Source organism: Solea solea, chromosome 15 (assembly GCF_958295425.1).
Source record: "Solea solea chromosome 15, fSolSol10.1, whole genome shotgun sequence".
Taxonomy (NCBI): Eukaryota; Metazoa; Chordata; class Actinopteri; order Pleuronectiformes; family Soleidae; genus Solea; species Solea solea.
The window spans coordinates 7373690-7389871 of NC_081148.1; the positions used below are offsets into that span (position 1 = coordinate 7373690).

Consider the following 16182-nt stretch of genomic DNA (forward strand, 5'->3'; position numbering starts at 1 on the left):
TCAAAGTGAATATAAGTCTTTAAAAAAAGCCTCCAACTAAAACCATAATAAGCAGTTGTACCACTCCGGTGCAGTTGAGGGCGCTCGTGCTCAGATAAAACAGAAGCATGAATTGTTTTTAAAAAGATGTAGAATCAATGCTGCAGCTTTGAATGTTTGCTTGGAAACAAACCGGAGCATATTAGCGTGTTGTTGAGACGATGTTACTACTGTCGAACTGTGTAGTCTCCCATTTACAGCGACGCAATGAACACCAGTCCAGTATTATTAGGTAACGCTGCAACTTGTTTAAATCATTAGCTTGCTTAGCTATCGTTAGCTCACAGTAATAAAACAAGAGTATCTTAAGTTTTCAGGTCATTAAACAAGGTGGCAATAAATCAAATGGCCAGTGGACGGAACGTGTCCACGCATTTTGCTTTTGCTGTTCAGTTATTATTTACATGATAAGATGATGTCGATTAACGTCAACTGATTTCGTACCCGTTCGCCATGTAGCCAGAACTTGTTGACAAATTTAACCCAAATGTCGTTACTTTTTTGGCAAATCATATGCGCCGAATTTGACAACAGTTGCTCATCTTTGCTTTGTATCACTTAATTAGCCGACGAGTTCCCCAGGATTACTTAAGGACTAAAGGAAACGTAAAATGTGATGATTTTGGGGCAAGTACTGGTTTTATGAGGAGCGTCTTTTTAATCAACGTTTGTTTGCGATGGACATCGTATCTATGGATTTAAAAATAGTGTGTTTTAGTATATGTTTATATTTGACAGAGCTTCTTTCTAACAGAAACTGCAGCAAGTGGGTGCTAAGGATTCGTAAGTGGCTAAACTTAATGAGCAACATTCACTTGACCTGTATTTTATCAGTAACAGTGATACAAAAATATGCTCAAATGAATGAATCAACTCATTACTCGTCCAAATCACTTATTGTTCATGTTCCACCAATTAAAGGCCCAATGTGTATGAATTAGCAGACTAGTAAAGCAACTGAAATGCACGATATTAGCTAGTTTCACTAGCATAGAATCACTTTCAAATAATAATAATTGTTATTTATTTACCTTAAAGTACACGCCTCACATCATATCATGTGTAGGGTTAGGGGTTGTTTCCCCACAGCAGTTTTAACATGTTTTGTTTTAGCAGGGAAGGCACAGGTGTTAATGATGACAGACATTGACGAATCATTAACGGTGGCCCAGTTCAGTTCATTTAAATGGAACAGGCCTTATTAATTTGATTATTTACACCTGTTGTTTTCCTACTTTGGCCTGTCACAACAAAATAATAATAATAATATATCAAAATCAGAGGTATGTACATTAAAACTTTTTCATTTAGATATAAAGTTAATACAATTTGATGTATTTTTTTGTAATTATACAGTTACACATGCAATTTATCAAATGTATTTATATATAAACTAAAGTTTGTCAGTGTGCATTGTTTTTGAAATGTAGTTTGTGTGTCAATCATTCTGTCTTAGGTGAACCATAGCACTGATTTTTTTCCTGATGAAATCTAAATCAAAGGCCCCATTGGCAACACTGCCATGGATAGAGATCCTTGTGTACTGGCTGCTTTCCTTTGGCTCACATCTGTACTCCTTCTACCACCTGCACAGGTTCTCTAAAAGTACGGTAGATGGACACAAAATATCGATATGTTGTTTGATTTAAAAGAATGTAAAACTAAAACGTGTTAATACAACATACATTTGTCTTTTGTTCCTCGATCAGAACATGAAAAACTTTTAGAGAGAGAATACCAATTGGAAGAAGGCCTTCTTATGGGTTTTAAAAGGGTAAGAACAATGTTGAAATTAGTTTGTTTTACATTTTTTATTAATTAACACATAATGTAGACCTGAGGTGAACTATAATAGATGTTTTTTGTTAGGACCCATCAGACTTTGAGTGGAACTTCTGGACTGAATGGGGCAGGAAGTCTTTACTGTGGTCCCTGGCTGGTCATGGCATCATATCCAGATTCACTACCGTCTTTTACCCTAAGGTAGGAAGCAGCAGTAGAATATTCTGTTGCTATTAAAATGTTTAAATCCATTATTCATGTTTCTCCAACAGTTCAGGGTGCCAGCACTTACGATATATGGCTTCTTAGCAGCCAGCAGTGTGCTGGGGGTTAAAGGTGTGAGTGTGTTGCTGGTGCACATGGCTCTGTCCTTCTTAGTGGCTCAGCTGCGAAAGCCCGCACTGTCGTGGGCATGTAACCTGCTGCTGCTCTCCACACTTCACTTCCAACCACTTCAAGAGATCCAGGTGGGTTGCTATTTATTTATTTATTTTTTTTTTTCTATTGCTGTGTAAATTTGAATCGGTTAAATATGTTGTTCAATGTTATTCACTAGATAAAAACTGCTGATTTTTTGGTGGTAAGCATGTAATCTGTGTTGGTTTGGGACTTTCTGTGTGGAGTTTACACGTTCCCCCATTCGGGTACTCCTGTTTTCTCCCACAGTCCAAAAACATACAGGGGTTAACTGGACACTCTAAATGTACTGTAGGTGTGAATGTGTGTGAGTGAATGGTTGTTTGTATGGTGGCCCTAAAATGGACTGGTGACCTGTCCAGGTCCCTATGTCACCTGGGATTGGCTTCAGGGATCATTTGACCCTCATGTGGACGATAAAGCATACATGTTTGAACTTCTTTAACTAGTTTGTACTGACACTGTGCAGGAAAAATAGCATTAGTAAAGCAAATGTAATTACACTACTACATTATAAATTAAACATTATACTACAAATTAAGTAAATTATATTACTTTTAGAATATAACACAACTAAAACTATCCTTAGCTAAATCCACAGTGTACACAACAACAAACATGCAGTCCTAAAAACAGGCAGTTCAAAAAGTGGGTTCTGAGAATAACTGTCAGACTTCACTGTTAAAAAATCTCTAGGTGTCATATTTTTGAGGACACAAGAGGGCACAAGATACCAACAGGATGTAAAGCACAGTATGTATTCTATGTCTGTAAAAATCAGGTTTATTGATTTTACATTATTGTTAGTATTCATTTTTGTTGCTGTCCTATATTTCATGGAGATTAGAGGATTGTAAAAAGCTCAGTATCTTCCAATAAGAAGTTAATAATGGGAGATGCACAGACAGTCTTTGTATTTATATATATAAGCTGAACATTACATTTTTATAAACTTTCTTTCATAATGTGACACAAATAATTATAGCTAAATGTAAATTCAGTTTTTAGTAATTCACCCATTCATTTTTATGCCTATTATTTTTTATTTTTTTAATGAAAACTGGGTCGTAGTCTACTTTTCACATGGTCTGACACCGATCCCCTCAAAATATCTTTGATGTGCACAGTATCTGCCACATCAAGTGCAGCCAATGTCTGGTAACTGTGTTCCAGTCAGACGTTCAAGACTTGAATTCAGAAAATGAAAGACCTGACAGACCTGCTTCCCGAACTCTGCCTCATCCCCTCCTGTGCTCACCGCACCCACACACGTGCAGTCACATTCAACTGACTCCTGCGTTCAAGCAATAACAATGCACTGAACAGACCTCATTAAAAGTTGTATTAAGCATGTGTTTTTTGTATTTGGAGGAGGAGACTGTAAATTTACTGTCAAAATGTCACTATTTATAGAAGTCTTCCCCAGTGATGTGTTAAAAATAATTGGCCTTCTACCTCTGTTTCAGAGACGCTGGTATAACTCTGAAGAGGAATACTATCTGCTGCTCTTCAGCATCGCCGTCTGTGGTCTGCGCTTCATCAGCTTCAGCCTGGAGAATTGCTGGTGCCCTGCAGGCCGTGGTGGAGTCACACAGCTCTGTTGGTTGTTATCATACACATTCTATCATCCTTTTTTCTACAATGGACCCATCATCACATACAAAGACTACACGGAGCAGGTAAGAGAGCCATTAAAGGTTACTCAAGCAGTTTTGACCAAAAAAAAGAAAAGAAGCTGCGTTTGTTTTTGTCTGGAGGAGGTAGCAGCTGATTGCTGCTCCTAAGTGCAGGTGATCTTAGGTCACCATTTTTAAAAAACAGCAGACAGCACATTAGTGCTGGGCTGTTAACAAGAAGACAGCAGCTCGAGTTCTTTTTCTTTCTTTTATTGTATTTGTAAGAAAACATGGTCTTTATTTTTACATATGAATACCTACTGTTAGGTTTCTCATCTCTCTATATTCTATAATATTGTAAAGGTTTCTGCCTTACAATGTTCAGTGCCCTGAGATAATGTTTGTTGTGATTTGACGCTATAAAAATAAAATTGAACTGAATTGACTATGAAAACTTTGCAGTAATCCAAACTCAATTATCATCACAACAATATTATTCTTTGATTGCAGAATAATAAACATTCTGTATATGTCAATGTAATGTTGATGCATAGTGCAGGGATGCATGTATCAGCCACCATTCACCTTCTTGACTTGTTACTGGCCTATCAGCAAATAAAATGACATTCACAGATACTGAAAAAAAATGCTTCGAATTGAATATTTTGTTAATTAAGTGGCTAAAAGGGCTCTTAAACTTTGTGATGAAGGTAGTATTTAATGTTATTTTAAACATTTTGTATGAATGAATTTGAGATTATTAAAAAATAGTGTGAAGGACTGAGAAACTTGAGATTAAAGCACTTTTAATATGGTTCTTCAGCTTTGTCTCTTAAACAAAATGATCAGACTTTTATTTATCAATATAGAATAATTACAGTATCTTTATTAACTCTTTTGGCCATGTTTCCCAGTCCTTCTACATATTAAAACAGCCTGGGTTCATTCTTCTACCACAGTCCTTGTATTTAAGCTCTTGGGTAGTAAAGAGATTCGACCAGTAGCAGTGGAAGTAACAACCTTCTCACGTTCTCCACATGCAGATGCAGAGGCATGCTGAGGAGAGTGACAGACGAGAGTCTGCTTTTCGTTACTTGGTGCTCAGATCAGGACGGATCATTCTGTGGTGGTGCATTGCAGAATACATGATCCATGTAATGTACATGCACACTATCCAGTCTAATGAGACCTACTTAGAAATTCTCCCTCCTTGGGCCTTGGGTAAGTATTTAGACTGTATGTATTTTTAGCTTTCGCACTGAGCGTCAGCTTTAATGTTTCTCCAGATAAACACTGAACATATTTACATGGAGACATAAAAAGCATGAGATAATCTTAATGAATGACCACCGTCAATCATCCAATCAATGACCCGCCCACTCAGCCCTCACAGGATTTAGTTGCCTCTAAATCACTAATCACCCCTGAATCATCATCTGTTTTAATTCTTTTTATTGCGTGTTGTCATTATTATTAACACTTATTTATTTATTTGCTTTTACATTTGTAAATTAGCTAATCCTCCTGCAGTTTCAAAGCAAATGAATGTCTTTTTAAGTTGATGTGAGTGATCTCATTCTACAGATGGTTTTCATGCATGTAAACTTGCCTTTCCTCTCCTCACAGGTGGTCTGGCTCTGGCCCTCGTCCAGTTCTTCTATGTGAAGTATCTGGTGCTATTTGGCTTTCCCTCCATGTTGGCTACGTTGGATAATCTAGCTCCTCCAAAGCTTCCTTCTTGTGTCAGCATCATGCACAGTTTCACCGGAATGTGGAGGTAAGACAGAATTCAACTCTTCTTGTAAACAGTGTTCCTTAAACATTTTAGTGTTCAGTAGAAACCGGCTTCCCTAATATCCTAAAGGATAAAGTACATTTAATGGGAAGTGCTTGAAGTGGAGTGCTTTGGCAATCAGTTTCAGACTGGGCACAGCAAATTGTCTCATCTTTTGTCATTACTGGCAATCACAAGAGTAGGTCACCTCTGAGCTTTATATCGTTCTTTCAGACTTCAAACTTAAATGATTTGTATTGTGTGCTTTTTGCAGCAGCGTTCCTAAAACAACAACTTAAATCATGAAACAAAAGAAACATCTGTGTGTTAAAATCCCTAAAGACAAGATGTTTGTTTATCATATTGTTTTGCTTATACTCAACATAGAGGTAAAGATGATAAACTCAACACCTTATATGGTCACTGAACACCAGATGTTAGACTATTGTTTGTTGATTTCAGCTCTGCTTTTAACACCGTGCAGCCACACTTACTACCCAACACGTTAAAGCAGATCATTGTCAATGTGACAACAAACACCATCTTATCCTCCACATAAAAAAACAGATGGTGTTTGATCCCAAGTCTCATGGAGATAATTTACCAGTGATCATTCCTAATCAGCCCGTATATGTGGGCATCTGGTGTGGAGGCTCCAAGTAAAACTCATCTGTTCCAAGGTGGAGCAGAGGCTGCACTTCCTGCAAAGGCTGAGAACATTTGGCGTTACACAGGAAGTACAGCTTCTCTTCTCTCGTAGGATCAGACAAGCACAAAAGATAATTTCAGACCCAGCCCCCTGTCCCTCACCTTGAGTTTTAGCTCCTCCACTCAGACAGACTTACAGATTCCCACTAAGCAGGCACAACTTTCCAAAGCCTCCTTTGTCCCCCTCTCCATTAAAGCAATTAACACCACCCAGAGTATGTCCAGTTTCTTTGTTGCATGTGTACATAATGTATTTGTCGCAATCCAACCATGAATTTAAATATCAAGATGACTGCTTCATTTAGCACTTCTGTTAAAACTGAGGTAAAGACTGTGCCCTGTTGATGCTGAAGGGGTCACACTTGCTCAAGTTAATGAAATTATACATTGCAGTGTTTAATAATGCAGTGATGCAGCATCTCAAGAACAAGACTGACTGTAAAGAAAACTAAAAGCAACAAAGTTTCCATCCCTACTTTTAGGAAATTCTGATTAAAGTGAACATTATATGTCCTGGTGACATCTGGAAAGACTTTTGACTTGTATGCTCCATACACTTACATACACATATACAGTTGGGTTTGCAGTTTATCCGACACACCAATTAAAAACTAATATACTACTGCAATAATTCCTACATTTATGAAGGTTATAGTGTTTCTGTTGAAGCATCTTTTTGATTTACCTGCATAATAACACTGCAGCAGTGTGCGGTGCTGGGAAACGATCATATTATACTGAAGAGTGTCCACCAATAAGGTCAAGCTTAATAACAGGAATATCTCTTTGTGTAATGCAACTGGATTTAATAGCACCTTTACACAGGAGCCTCAGAAATGATGATAATGTGAAGATACCAAAGTTGATGTAGCACTTTTACTGACAATTACTGCATAATTAAAATGATTAGAGAAGGTGAAACAATTTGATCCCATGGGGAGATCAAACATAACATTATAATAAAGGTTATGGTATCGGGATATCAGTTAAATTGGATAGTAATAGACAGAACAAGGTTTGAACTCAAAGTACAATAAAAAGCAGATTGCATCATGTGCAAAAGAAATAAGCATTTTAAACAATCAACAATCATAGAATATGACACACTAATGGCAGGACCACTCTCACTAAATGTAATTATAATAACACGGCACATAAAGTTGAAATAGAAGCTAGTACTAAAGGAAAAAAAGCCCCACCTGTACATGTGTGCGGGAACAATGTGCTGACTCTGATGCACTCCAATCCAGCCTGTGTGTGCTGAGCTGGCCCATGTTGACAACATTGATGGAATGCATAAAGCTGTCCACCAATATCATTGACCAAACAGCCCCACTTTATAGCCAGAGGGGGGGGGGAGGAAGAAAACAGTTTTTCTAATCTTCTTAATGTGAAAGATTGATTTGAAACACAAACACAGCAGTGGTGCACGTTACACATGTTCAATGAAGCCCACTGCTGTGCTGTGTTATGTAAATCTGTGAATCACATTTGCCTTTTTTTTTCTTTCTTTTTTTAACTCTCAGGCACTTTGACGAGGGACTGTATCGATGGCTCATCAGGTAAGAGGCACTTCATGAGCAGTGGATGGACTAATTCAGACCTTCATGTGTATAAAATGAAGTGAAATGTCATCTAAATCAAATCATCCCTCTCACATTGCAAACCTGTCTGTCTAACTAGCTAAATATCCATTTATTTGAATAGTTTGTGCATGTGTTTAATCACTTTATCCGTTATTCATGTGTAAACGGCTCATTTCCTGTGGGGTATTAATTTGTGAGGTTAACATCAGCCCTTCTCCAGCTGCCTGCCTGCCTGCATGTGTCATGATAATGGACAAGGATGTTGCATTTGCATGTAGGATGTTGCATTTGCATGTAGGCTTTCTCATGATTATGAGGTTGCATGTTGTTGGTGAATAGTTCTTCTGTTGTGTTGCTGTTCCCGCACCCTGGAGAAATGCCTCCTTGTTTAATATGTGCATATGTAATGGGAGCATTATGTGTCTGCTCACTTGTAGTTTGGACAACGTGCATTATTAGTTTGCGCACCTCTAATGATGCACACTCTGCTGAAAGCGGCCTATTGAGACTTTATGGTCTACTTGGTAGACGTGGGCTTGCTCAGTTAAGCAGTGGCTCAGTTGCATGGTTGTCAGAAATCACAGTGACGATCTGTGAAAATATTCCCTTGTCTTTGTCATTTTTTTGCTAATTAGTGTCTGGGTTTTTGTCTTTGTTTTTTGTTTTTTGTGATTATGTGCATGAACATCTGCTTTTCAAAAACCAAAGAGGAGTTTAGAGGGAAATGTGGCTTATCAAACCGTCCAAGTGGCCGCACATAATTTGCTTAAGATCCCAGAATTTAAATTGCAAATGTAGGTTTCCATTTGAATCTGTGTCCAACTGGAAATTGTTTTCTCCATTTTAATGGCATCACTTGCAATTATGCCACCGCAGATGCAAAATGATACCCGCGACACAATGCCCTGCCATTCCTTCTCGCAGAAGTGCTTTTAAAGAGGTTTTAATGCAGTTCTGAAATTCTGTAGAAATTGTTTGAAGAGGGCTAGATGAGCGCGTAGGTGTTAAATGATGTGCTCCACATGACTCACTGACACCCCGTCTCCCTGGGCAGCTAAGTGGCTCATTCTTCACCATTCCATTAAACCTCCCGTATTTGCACCACCACCATGGTTCCCAGCTTCTCTGTTACTTACACACAAACACACACACACAGTTATTGCACAACAAAAGAGCTTTTACCGTTTGGGTTTTTTGTTTTCAGATATACATATGAAAAGGAATATATGATCTCAAATCCTGGAAAGTAGTTGTTTATAAGTAAGTGGGGGCCGTGTGTGAGCATGGTCAGCATTCACGTTTGGTTAAAATTGTGTATTAATTTATGTAGACTTGACTCATGTTAAATTGTCATATCATATTTTGGTTGCTTTTTGTGAGTTGAGCAAGCAAAAACAACATATAATGACATTTCATGTCAATTGCAGATTCACAGGCCGCTGAATAGTGTCCAACAAATCACATGCGACAAATTTCCTAATAGAAAATATCATATACTTGTGAATATGGAGTCATGATGGAATTTTATGCCTCTGTTTAAACAATGGAATGTACAATAATGGATATAAGACCATCTCATTCTTACATAACACATTGATTATTCAGGTATTAATGTATGTCTCAATATTATCATATTTTGATTAACATCTGTTTGGAATTTGAATAATGTGAACAGATGGATGTTGCCGAGTATGTGTATGTATTCAGTAACACTTGTACCTCTCCATCTGCTTCTGCATTACTTTCATCCTCTAATATGGCCAAGCTGGCCACTCTATTTACGGCTCAGAAAATGCTGGCTCATCTTTCAGGAACATTGATTAGCCACAGGGTGGCTGAGATAATTAGTTCCCAGCTCAGCAACATGAGATAGATTGTGGTGTTTGTTGCTAAATGTGTTGGAGTGATGTAGCATGTCGGTTCCTCTGGGACTGACGAGGTTCTCACAATGTCTGAGACCATTTGTCTCCAAGACATGAGCCACGTTCTTTACTGATTGGATTTTTATTATTCACATCTAGCTGGCCACTGCATGAGTACACAGCTGCTATTTATATGACACACTATATAATGCAGTTTAATCTAATGAAAACCACCGTAAAATAACATGCATCTGCTATGTGGTGGTGATGTGACGTAAAAATCAGCTGCAAATAAGATGAGATTCACAGATGCAGACGCCGATGGTTAACTGGGCTATTTATACTGAAAAAAAATGAGGCTCTAAAATTGTGATAAAACGTAAACAAAATCATAAAATAATAAATTGTTCTTAATAATTAAGATGTATTTCTGTCCCTGCCACACACACACACATGAAACAACAACAGTGAAATCAGGAAACCAAGAACGAAGGTCAAATTTATGTTAAAAGGTTTGGTTCATGTGACAGCAATCACTTTGCAATCATCAGCCCATATACTGCCTTATTAACCACCTGGCCAGGCTGATATTCCCTGGAGTGCCTTTGTTTCTGCTCTGGACCCAATAAACATTTCTGAGAAATGTTTATTGGGTTAAAAATCAATGGACACAACCTGATGATTTCTGTGACATGTGGTCTATGTAATTTATTGATACACTATGGTGGCATTTAAAAGAAAAAAAAAAAAATCAGTCTTTTGCATCTGGTAGATTTACTGGCTTCAGTACATGTCTGTACAACTGAAGACAAATAATGAAATCAGTAAAGCATCTCTGTCTGTTTTTATTAGTGCTTTCATAGATGGGTTATAGTCCAATAATATTTGAATGGCATGAAAGTGCTTCTTTTTCATGTCTTGTTCTCTTGTGTTTCAGATACATCTACGTGCCACTCGGAGGTTCACAACACGGCGCTCCTTTCAAAATACTATCAACTGGCCTCGCATTTGGATTTGTCTGCTTCTGGCACGGTGGAAGCGACTACTTGCAGTACTGGGCTGTGATGAACTGGGCTGGAGTTCTGGTGGAAAATGGACTCATGTCTCTGTTTGCTTCACCCTCTATTCAGTCAACTGTTGTAAGTTTGAAATGTTTTAGTCTCCAACTGTTATAAAAGCAGTAGCCTTAAAGATGAAATTACCTCGTTAACAGATCTGATTAAATATTTAACGCAAACAGCCATAGAATCTGATTAAAGAAGAGCTGCTACTGAACAAAGTATTTTCATCCTGTCACATCTAATTAGGGATGGGAATTATAAGACACCAATGCCATTATTGATTAACATTCCAATTCTTTATCAATTCCCTCAACGATTCCTGACAGCAGAGAGTTAGTCTGTTTCATCATCTCTGAATCTAAAATATTAATTAACTGTAGTCTGACTTTGAACGATTTCTTCCTCTGATTCACCGTTTCATGCTTCCAGCAGCATAGTTGCAGGGCAGCTAGTAGAAAAAGATGCCGATATACATTTTTTGGAGAAAAGTGTCAGTTTAAAAGCATACAATTTAGATGTTCAGACAATTTGGAACCAATTGCCAGCTGGAACTGTCTCTAATCATCACACTGACCACATTAATGTAAATGAAAAGATTATATTCATTCTGACTGCTCTTGATTTTAGCCCATGGGTGACTGACTGGTCATAAAATCTGATGGCATACTTTGTAATCATTGCAGTTCACAGTCGCACACGTTGATACAGCCACGTGCAATTTTTGTTTCTCAGATTTACGATTAAAACCGTACTCATGTACTGATTTCCCAGGAGCAACATTTCTCTGCGGCGATGAAAAGGCGCGTCATTGCCTTCCTGTGTGCCTTCTCCACCGCCATGCTCATCCTCTCTAACCTGGTCTTCCTTGGGGGAACACATGTGGGCAGAATCTTTTGGAAGCGTGTCTTCATTCAAGGTAATTTACCTTCTAAAACACTCACTCAACAGGATTTGTGCATGCTGCTGTTTCACCTGGTTTTTATAAATGTGCTCCCGGTGTGGCGCATCAGTCATCGAAGGCAGTCACAGATTTCTCTTCCAGTGGCAGCAGCTCAACATATTTCATCTACAGCAACAGAGACACCAGTTCACATAGGCCTGAAAATGAAATAAAAATATCATGAATAAAATATAATGATGGATCAGAATGAGTATACTCTGTTTCACTACACATCTGCGTAATGGTTGTGTCAGACTCTGTTTTGCTGTGTGTCTTTATTTGGCTCATTTGGCAGCTACAGTAAGATGGCAGTCGCTCCTCAGGCCCTGCGTCACATGATAAGTGGTCTGAGCTGCGTTCATCAGTGCCGAGAGCTCGGCTCAGTGTTGATACATCATTATATTATTAATTAAAGGGAACTCTCAATTCACGCCGACATATCACACACACTTCACTAAATTTTAAAGCACTGGTAATTTCCCTTTTACTAGAGCCGGTCTGATTTTTAAGATGCAGCTACCTACCTACTGTGTCTATTTGTCCTTATTATCTATCAATGCATTTATCTGTCTATCCGTCCGTCCATAAAGGGTATTAGAACTATAAAAATAAAAGGAAGAGTTTGAAAAATACAATTTCATGCATTGTTTTCTACCATCAATTCTATATTTGCTCTTTAGGGTCAGGGTTAGGTTATGAGACAAAATCGAGCCTAATCGGCCTCATTAAAGTTATATAGCATTCCTCAGGGATCAATTATTGATTAGGGCTGGGCATTGATTGAACATTTTAAATATCAATGGAGTTTCACTCTGGACTTTGACCATGATTCCTGAACAATATTGTTTTTCATTACCAATTTCATCAAATCAGTTTAAAATGAAGATTATTCTTGACATTCATTCATTAAACAAGTTTCAGCGTCTTTGTGTGTTAAAGAAAAGCGCTATAAAAATACGATGAATTATTATTAATATTATTATTATTATTATTATTAATAAGTGTAGTCATTAAACACAACACAACACAGACACACTCGCATCTCAGTGTCAAGCTCCGTCTTCCTTTGGGGATTGAGCTCCATCTCTGGTTGCAAAGAGCATGAAACTTTACATATTAGGCGATATAGAGGAAGTTCGGTAACCAGTTGATGCCACAAAAGTATTGAATTTCGATAGCCAGCCCGACTTACCAGCACGATGCGTGCAAAACAAACGCTGCGTAGCGCCGTCGCCTTGCACTCCTGACCCACTTCACACACGCAGCACTGACAACTTGGTGTAAATAAGTTAATAGAGGCCTAAAAATAAGAGGAGGGTGTTTGAAAAGACCATTTCAGCTGTGAATTATTCAGAGGGAGAACTAGAAACTAAATGGAGAATCTCAGTTTGCTTTCATGGAGAGTCATTCGGACCATTACAGCACTAAAACATGAAAATGAGAGTTATTAAATAGCCAATTTAACAAAGCACTTCATAATCGGCTCCCTTTTTATTAACTTTACTCTAAAATTGAGATATAATGGCTTTAACAGAAACGTCTGAAGCTATTCCTTATTGGGGGGTAATGTTGCAGTTTGCTTCATTAGCATGAAATCAATAGTTTTAAATCAGTCTGTCCGGGCTTGTGCAGGTGTGTAATTGCTCTCCGACCTCTCTGAAGAAACAAACTCCACACTTTGTGTCTCTGTACTGAATAATTGTTTTGTGTTTATTGAGTTGAGATGTAGAGACGTGAGCTCACTGACATCCCAGAGCATGACACACCAGTGAACACGTTAATGCTCAGTATTATTAGTTGTCACATTTAAATATAGTGGCAGTAATTACAACCATGAAGTGGAAGGTGTTGCTGATCATCTCCTTCCTTTTCACAGCTATGAACATTTTGATTGACACATTATCCCTTTTTTTTAAAGTTACTGTGCCATTTTCCTACTTTCACTGATGACAACGAGACCATGCGATATCATTTGAATAGCTATGTTTGATTCTAAGACTAAGACGTGTGTTATCTCCAAACTAGTTGTCAGTCAGTACTTTTACTTATGTATTTGAATAAAAAAAGGGTTTTGAATCAAAGACTTTCAGGGAGGTGTAATAAGCACAACTACACCTGGGGGCAGATGTCATATACAAATGTCCTGTCACTGCATTTAAGGAGAAAATAAACATGTTTTTACCAAAAAACAATCTTGGTTTTTGGAACTAATCTGTAGAGATACTGTATATCTACAGTTCTGTCTGGATTCTTCACAGTGATTCGAACTAACAACCCTATATTTTCTCTTAGAAAGTGTGTATTACTTCAGTTTAGAGCTAAAATGATTAGTCAATTAATCAGTTATCTCTATTTGTTCTTTTTTAATCATAAATGCCAAATACTTGATAAACTTTGCCAGTGAGAGGGATATACTTTACCCTTTTGATAAACCCTATACACATGTATATTGTCTCTCAAGAAATCACACCGGGCTGTTGGCAATAATTCTTTGAATGTTTCACGTTTTCTAATATTTAATCTCATCACAGTAATCAGTAATGAAAATAGTTGCCAAGACTACAGCAATTCTAACTTTAGTTTGTGCACATGTGCAGTATTTTTAAAATGTATTTATCTTGAAAAGTGGGACAGTACACATTTAGACAGAAATGAAGGATTAAAGCTCCAGTGTGTAACTCTAGGACCATATTCCAACAGTATCTCACTCCTGTTAACCGGGGATAATTCCTTAACCTAAAGTTTGCTGTCTCGCTTTTCTAGCGTAGATTTTATGCTCCTGCAAACTGTTGCTGAATCAACTTTCTGAAGAAAAAAACCTGCTTTAAAAAGTTTAATTAATTGTCAACTATTTTGAAAATTGATTAAATGTTTAATCTGTGTTTTTTTTCTTTAAATAATTAAAAGCTGTCTGAGTTTTCAGATTATTAAATATGAATATTTTGACAAAAAATGACACATTAATTAAGAAAATAACAGAAACATGTATCCACGATGAAAAGCATCGTTAGTCGCAGCCCTACAGTCGAGGTTTGCTTTTGTTTTTGTTCAAATTTTATTTTAATTCTTCATTTTGTGAATGTTAAGTAGTTACATGACGTATTGTATAACTAGATTTTGGCTCATGGAGAATGTTAGAGTTCTGACTTTCACTCATTGACCTGTGTGAGACTATATTTCACTCGAGGGTGTTATTGAAAGGGTACGTACCTGCAAAGATAAAACACTGGGGCGTCTTGGCATCACAAGGAGACTTGTTCATGGTGCAGACAGTGGCCTCAGGCTGAAAGACTTTCAGAGATAAATGAACAATGTGAGAAATGCAAATAATAAATAATTCAAACAGGTCTTTTTGATTCAGACGGTTCAGATTTGACCAAAATGTGAGTGGCGAAGTGGTAATTAGCTCCACGTTCACTGCAAACATAACGGCTGTTTTTAAAGACAAAAGGCAAAATAAGTCATATTAATATCTATCACCAAAATATGGCTTTACAAGCCTGAGCCTGTGTAGCTTTTCTCTTGTGCAGGCAGAAAACTGTCAGTACAGCTGTGCACGAAGCGGCTTCTGCGTGTGTGTAAGAGTGTGTGTGGATTTCGATTTTGACATGAATAGAAAAGAATAGGCCATTGAAAAGCATTGTGGGTGCAGGTGCAGGTTACTGAGATAATCTGGAGGAGGTGCACACAGCTGTCCTTACCTGCCTGCTCGATCCTCTAAGAAGCTGCTATAAATAGAAATGGAGGAAAAACATAACAAAACAAAAAAACAATACATCAGGGAGAAATGACCAAACCATGAAAACTATCTAACCACCAAGTCTACACAGCTCCCACTCCTCTAATCATTTAAAATGATCAGTATTTCTAAATTAAACTGTGCCCTCAATCCGTCTCAATAAACCAAATATTGGGATCATTTCTGTAAATCTAAATATCCCCCGTTTATTTCAGGCTGGTCCACCGTGGCTCCACCTATGCTGGCTTTCCTCTACTGCTTCGCTCAGATTGGACTGGAGTGGACTTCTCCCCCACCATGATTCACCTTGACTTTGCACTCGAGTGAGAATCCGCACAACCGGAAAAAGCAAAAACGCCCCGCTGAGCGTGGAGTGTCACCATTGCCACCCCGCGCCTCTGTGACGGCTCTGGCTCGTAGCCACAGAACCCGTGCAAACCTGGCTGAAGAGCAGCTCAGCGGCTGCTTTCTTCAACCTGCAGGACCAACTGAAATCCGTCTGAACGCGAAGACTTTAAGGATTAGAGCTGATTCTTTGCTGTATTTCAGAATCGTGTTTGCAGCTTTTGTCTTTGCTGCGTTGGTGTGTTTTCTATCCAATAAGCTGCACTGGAACACTGTCATTCCAAGAAACTATAAAGGACAAAATGGACTCTGA

General features: G+C 38.0%; 1 protein-coding gene across 1 annotated transcript; it reads left to right on the plus strand.

The window, feature by feature from the left end:
- Positions 1 to 65: 65 nt before the first annotated feature.
- On the plus strand, positions 66 to 16182 carry hhat (hedgehog acyltransferase). The gene is made up of 12 exons (XM_058652119.1): positions 66 to 271; positions 1496 to 1644; positions 1749 to 1813; positions 1909 to 2022; positions 2094 to 2288; positions 3705 to 3917; positions 4898 to 5075; positions 5481 to 5631; positions 7863 to 7898; positions 10722 to 10923; positions 11617 to 11761; positions 15740 to 16182. The coding sequence occupies exons 2-12, from the start codon at positions 1524 to 1526 to the stop codon at positions 15823 to 15825; spliced, it is 1506 nt and encodes a 501-aa protein (XP_058508102.1). The 5' UTR covers positions 66 to 271; positions 1496 to 1523; the 3' UTR covers positions 15826 to 16182.

Excerpts from the sequence above, each read along its gene's own strand:
- hhat (XM_058652119.1), top strand. The coding sequence starts at position 1,524 with ATGAAATCTAAATCAAAGGCCCCATTGGCAACACTGCCATGGATAGAG. Across the intron at positions 1,645-1,748 it reads CCTGCACAGGTTCTCTAAAA|AACATGAAAAACTTTTAGAG; the intron begins GTACGGTAGATG and ends TTCCTCGATCAG. Across the intron at positions 10,924-11,616 it reads CCTCTATTCAGTCAACTGTT|GAGCAACATTTCTCTGCGGC; the intron begins GTAAGTTTGAAA and ends CTGATTTCCCAG.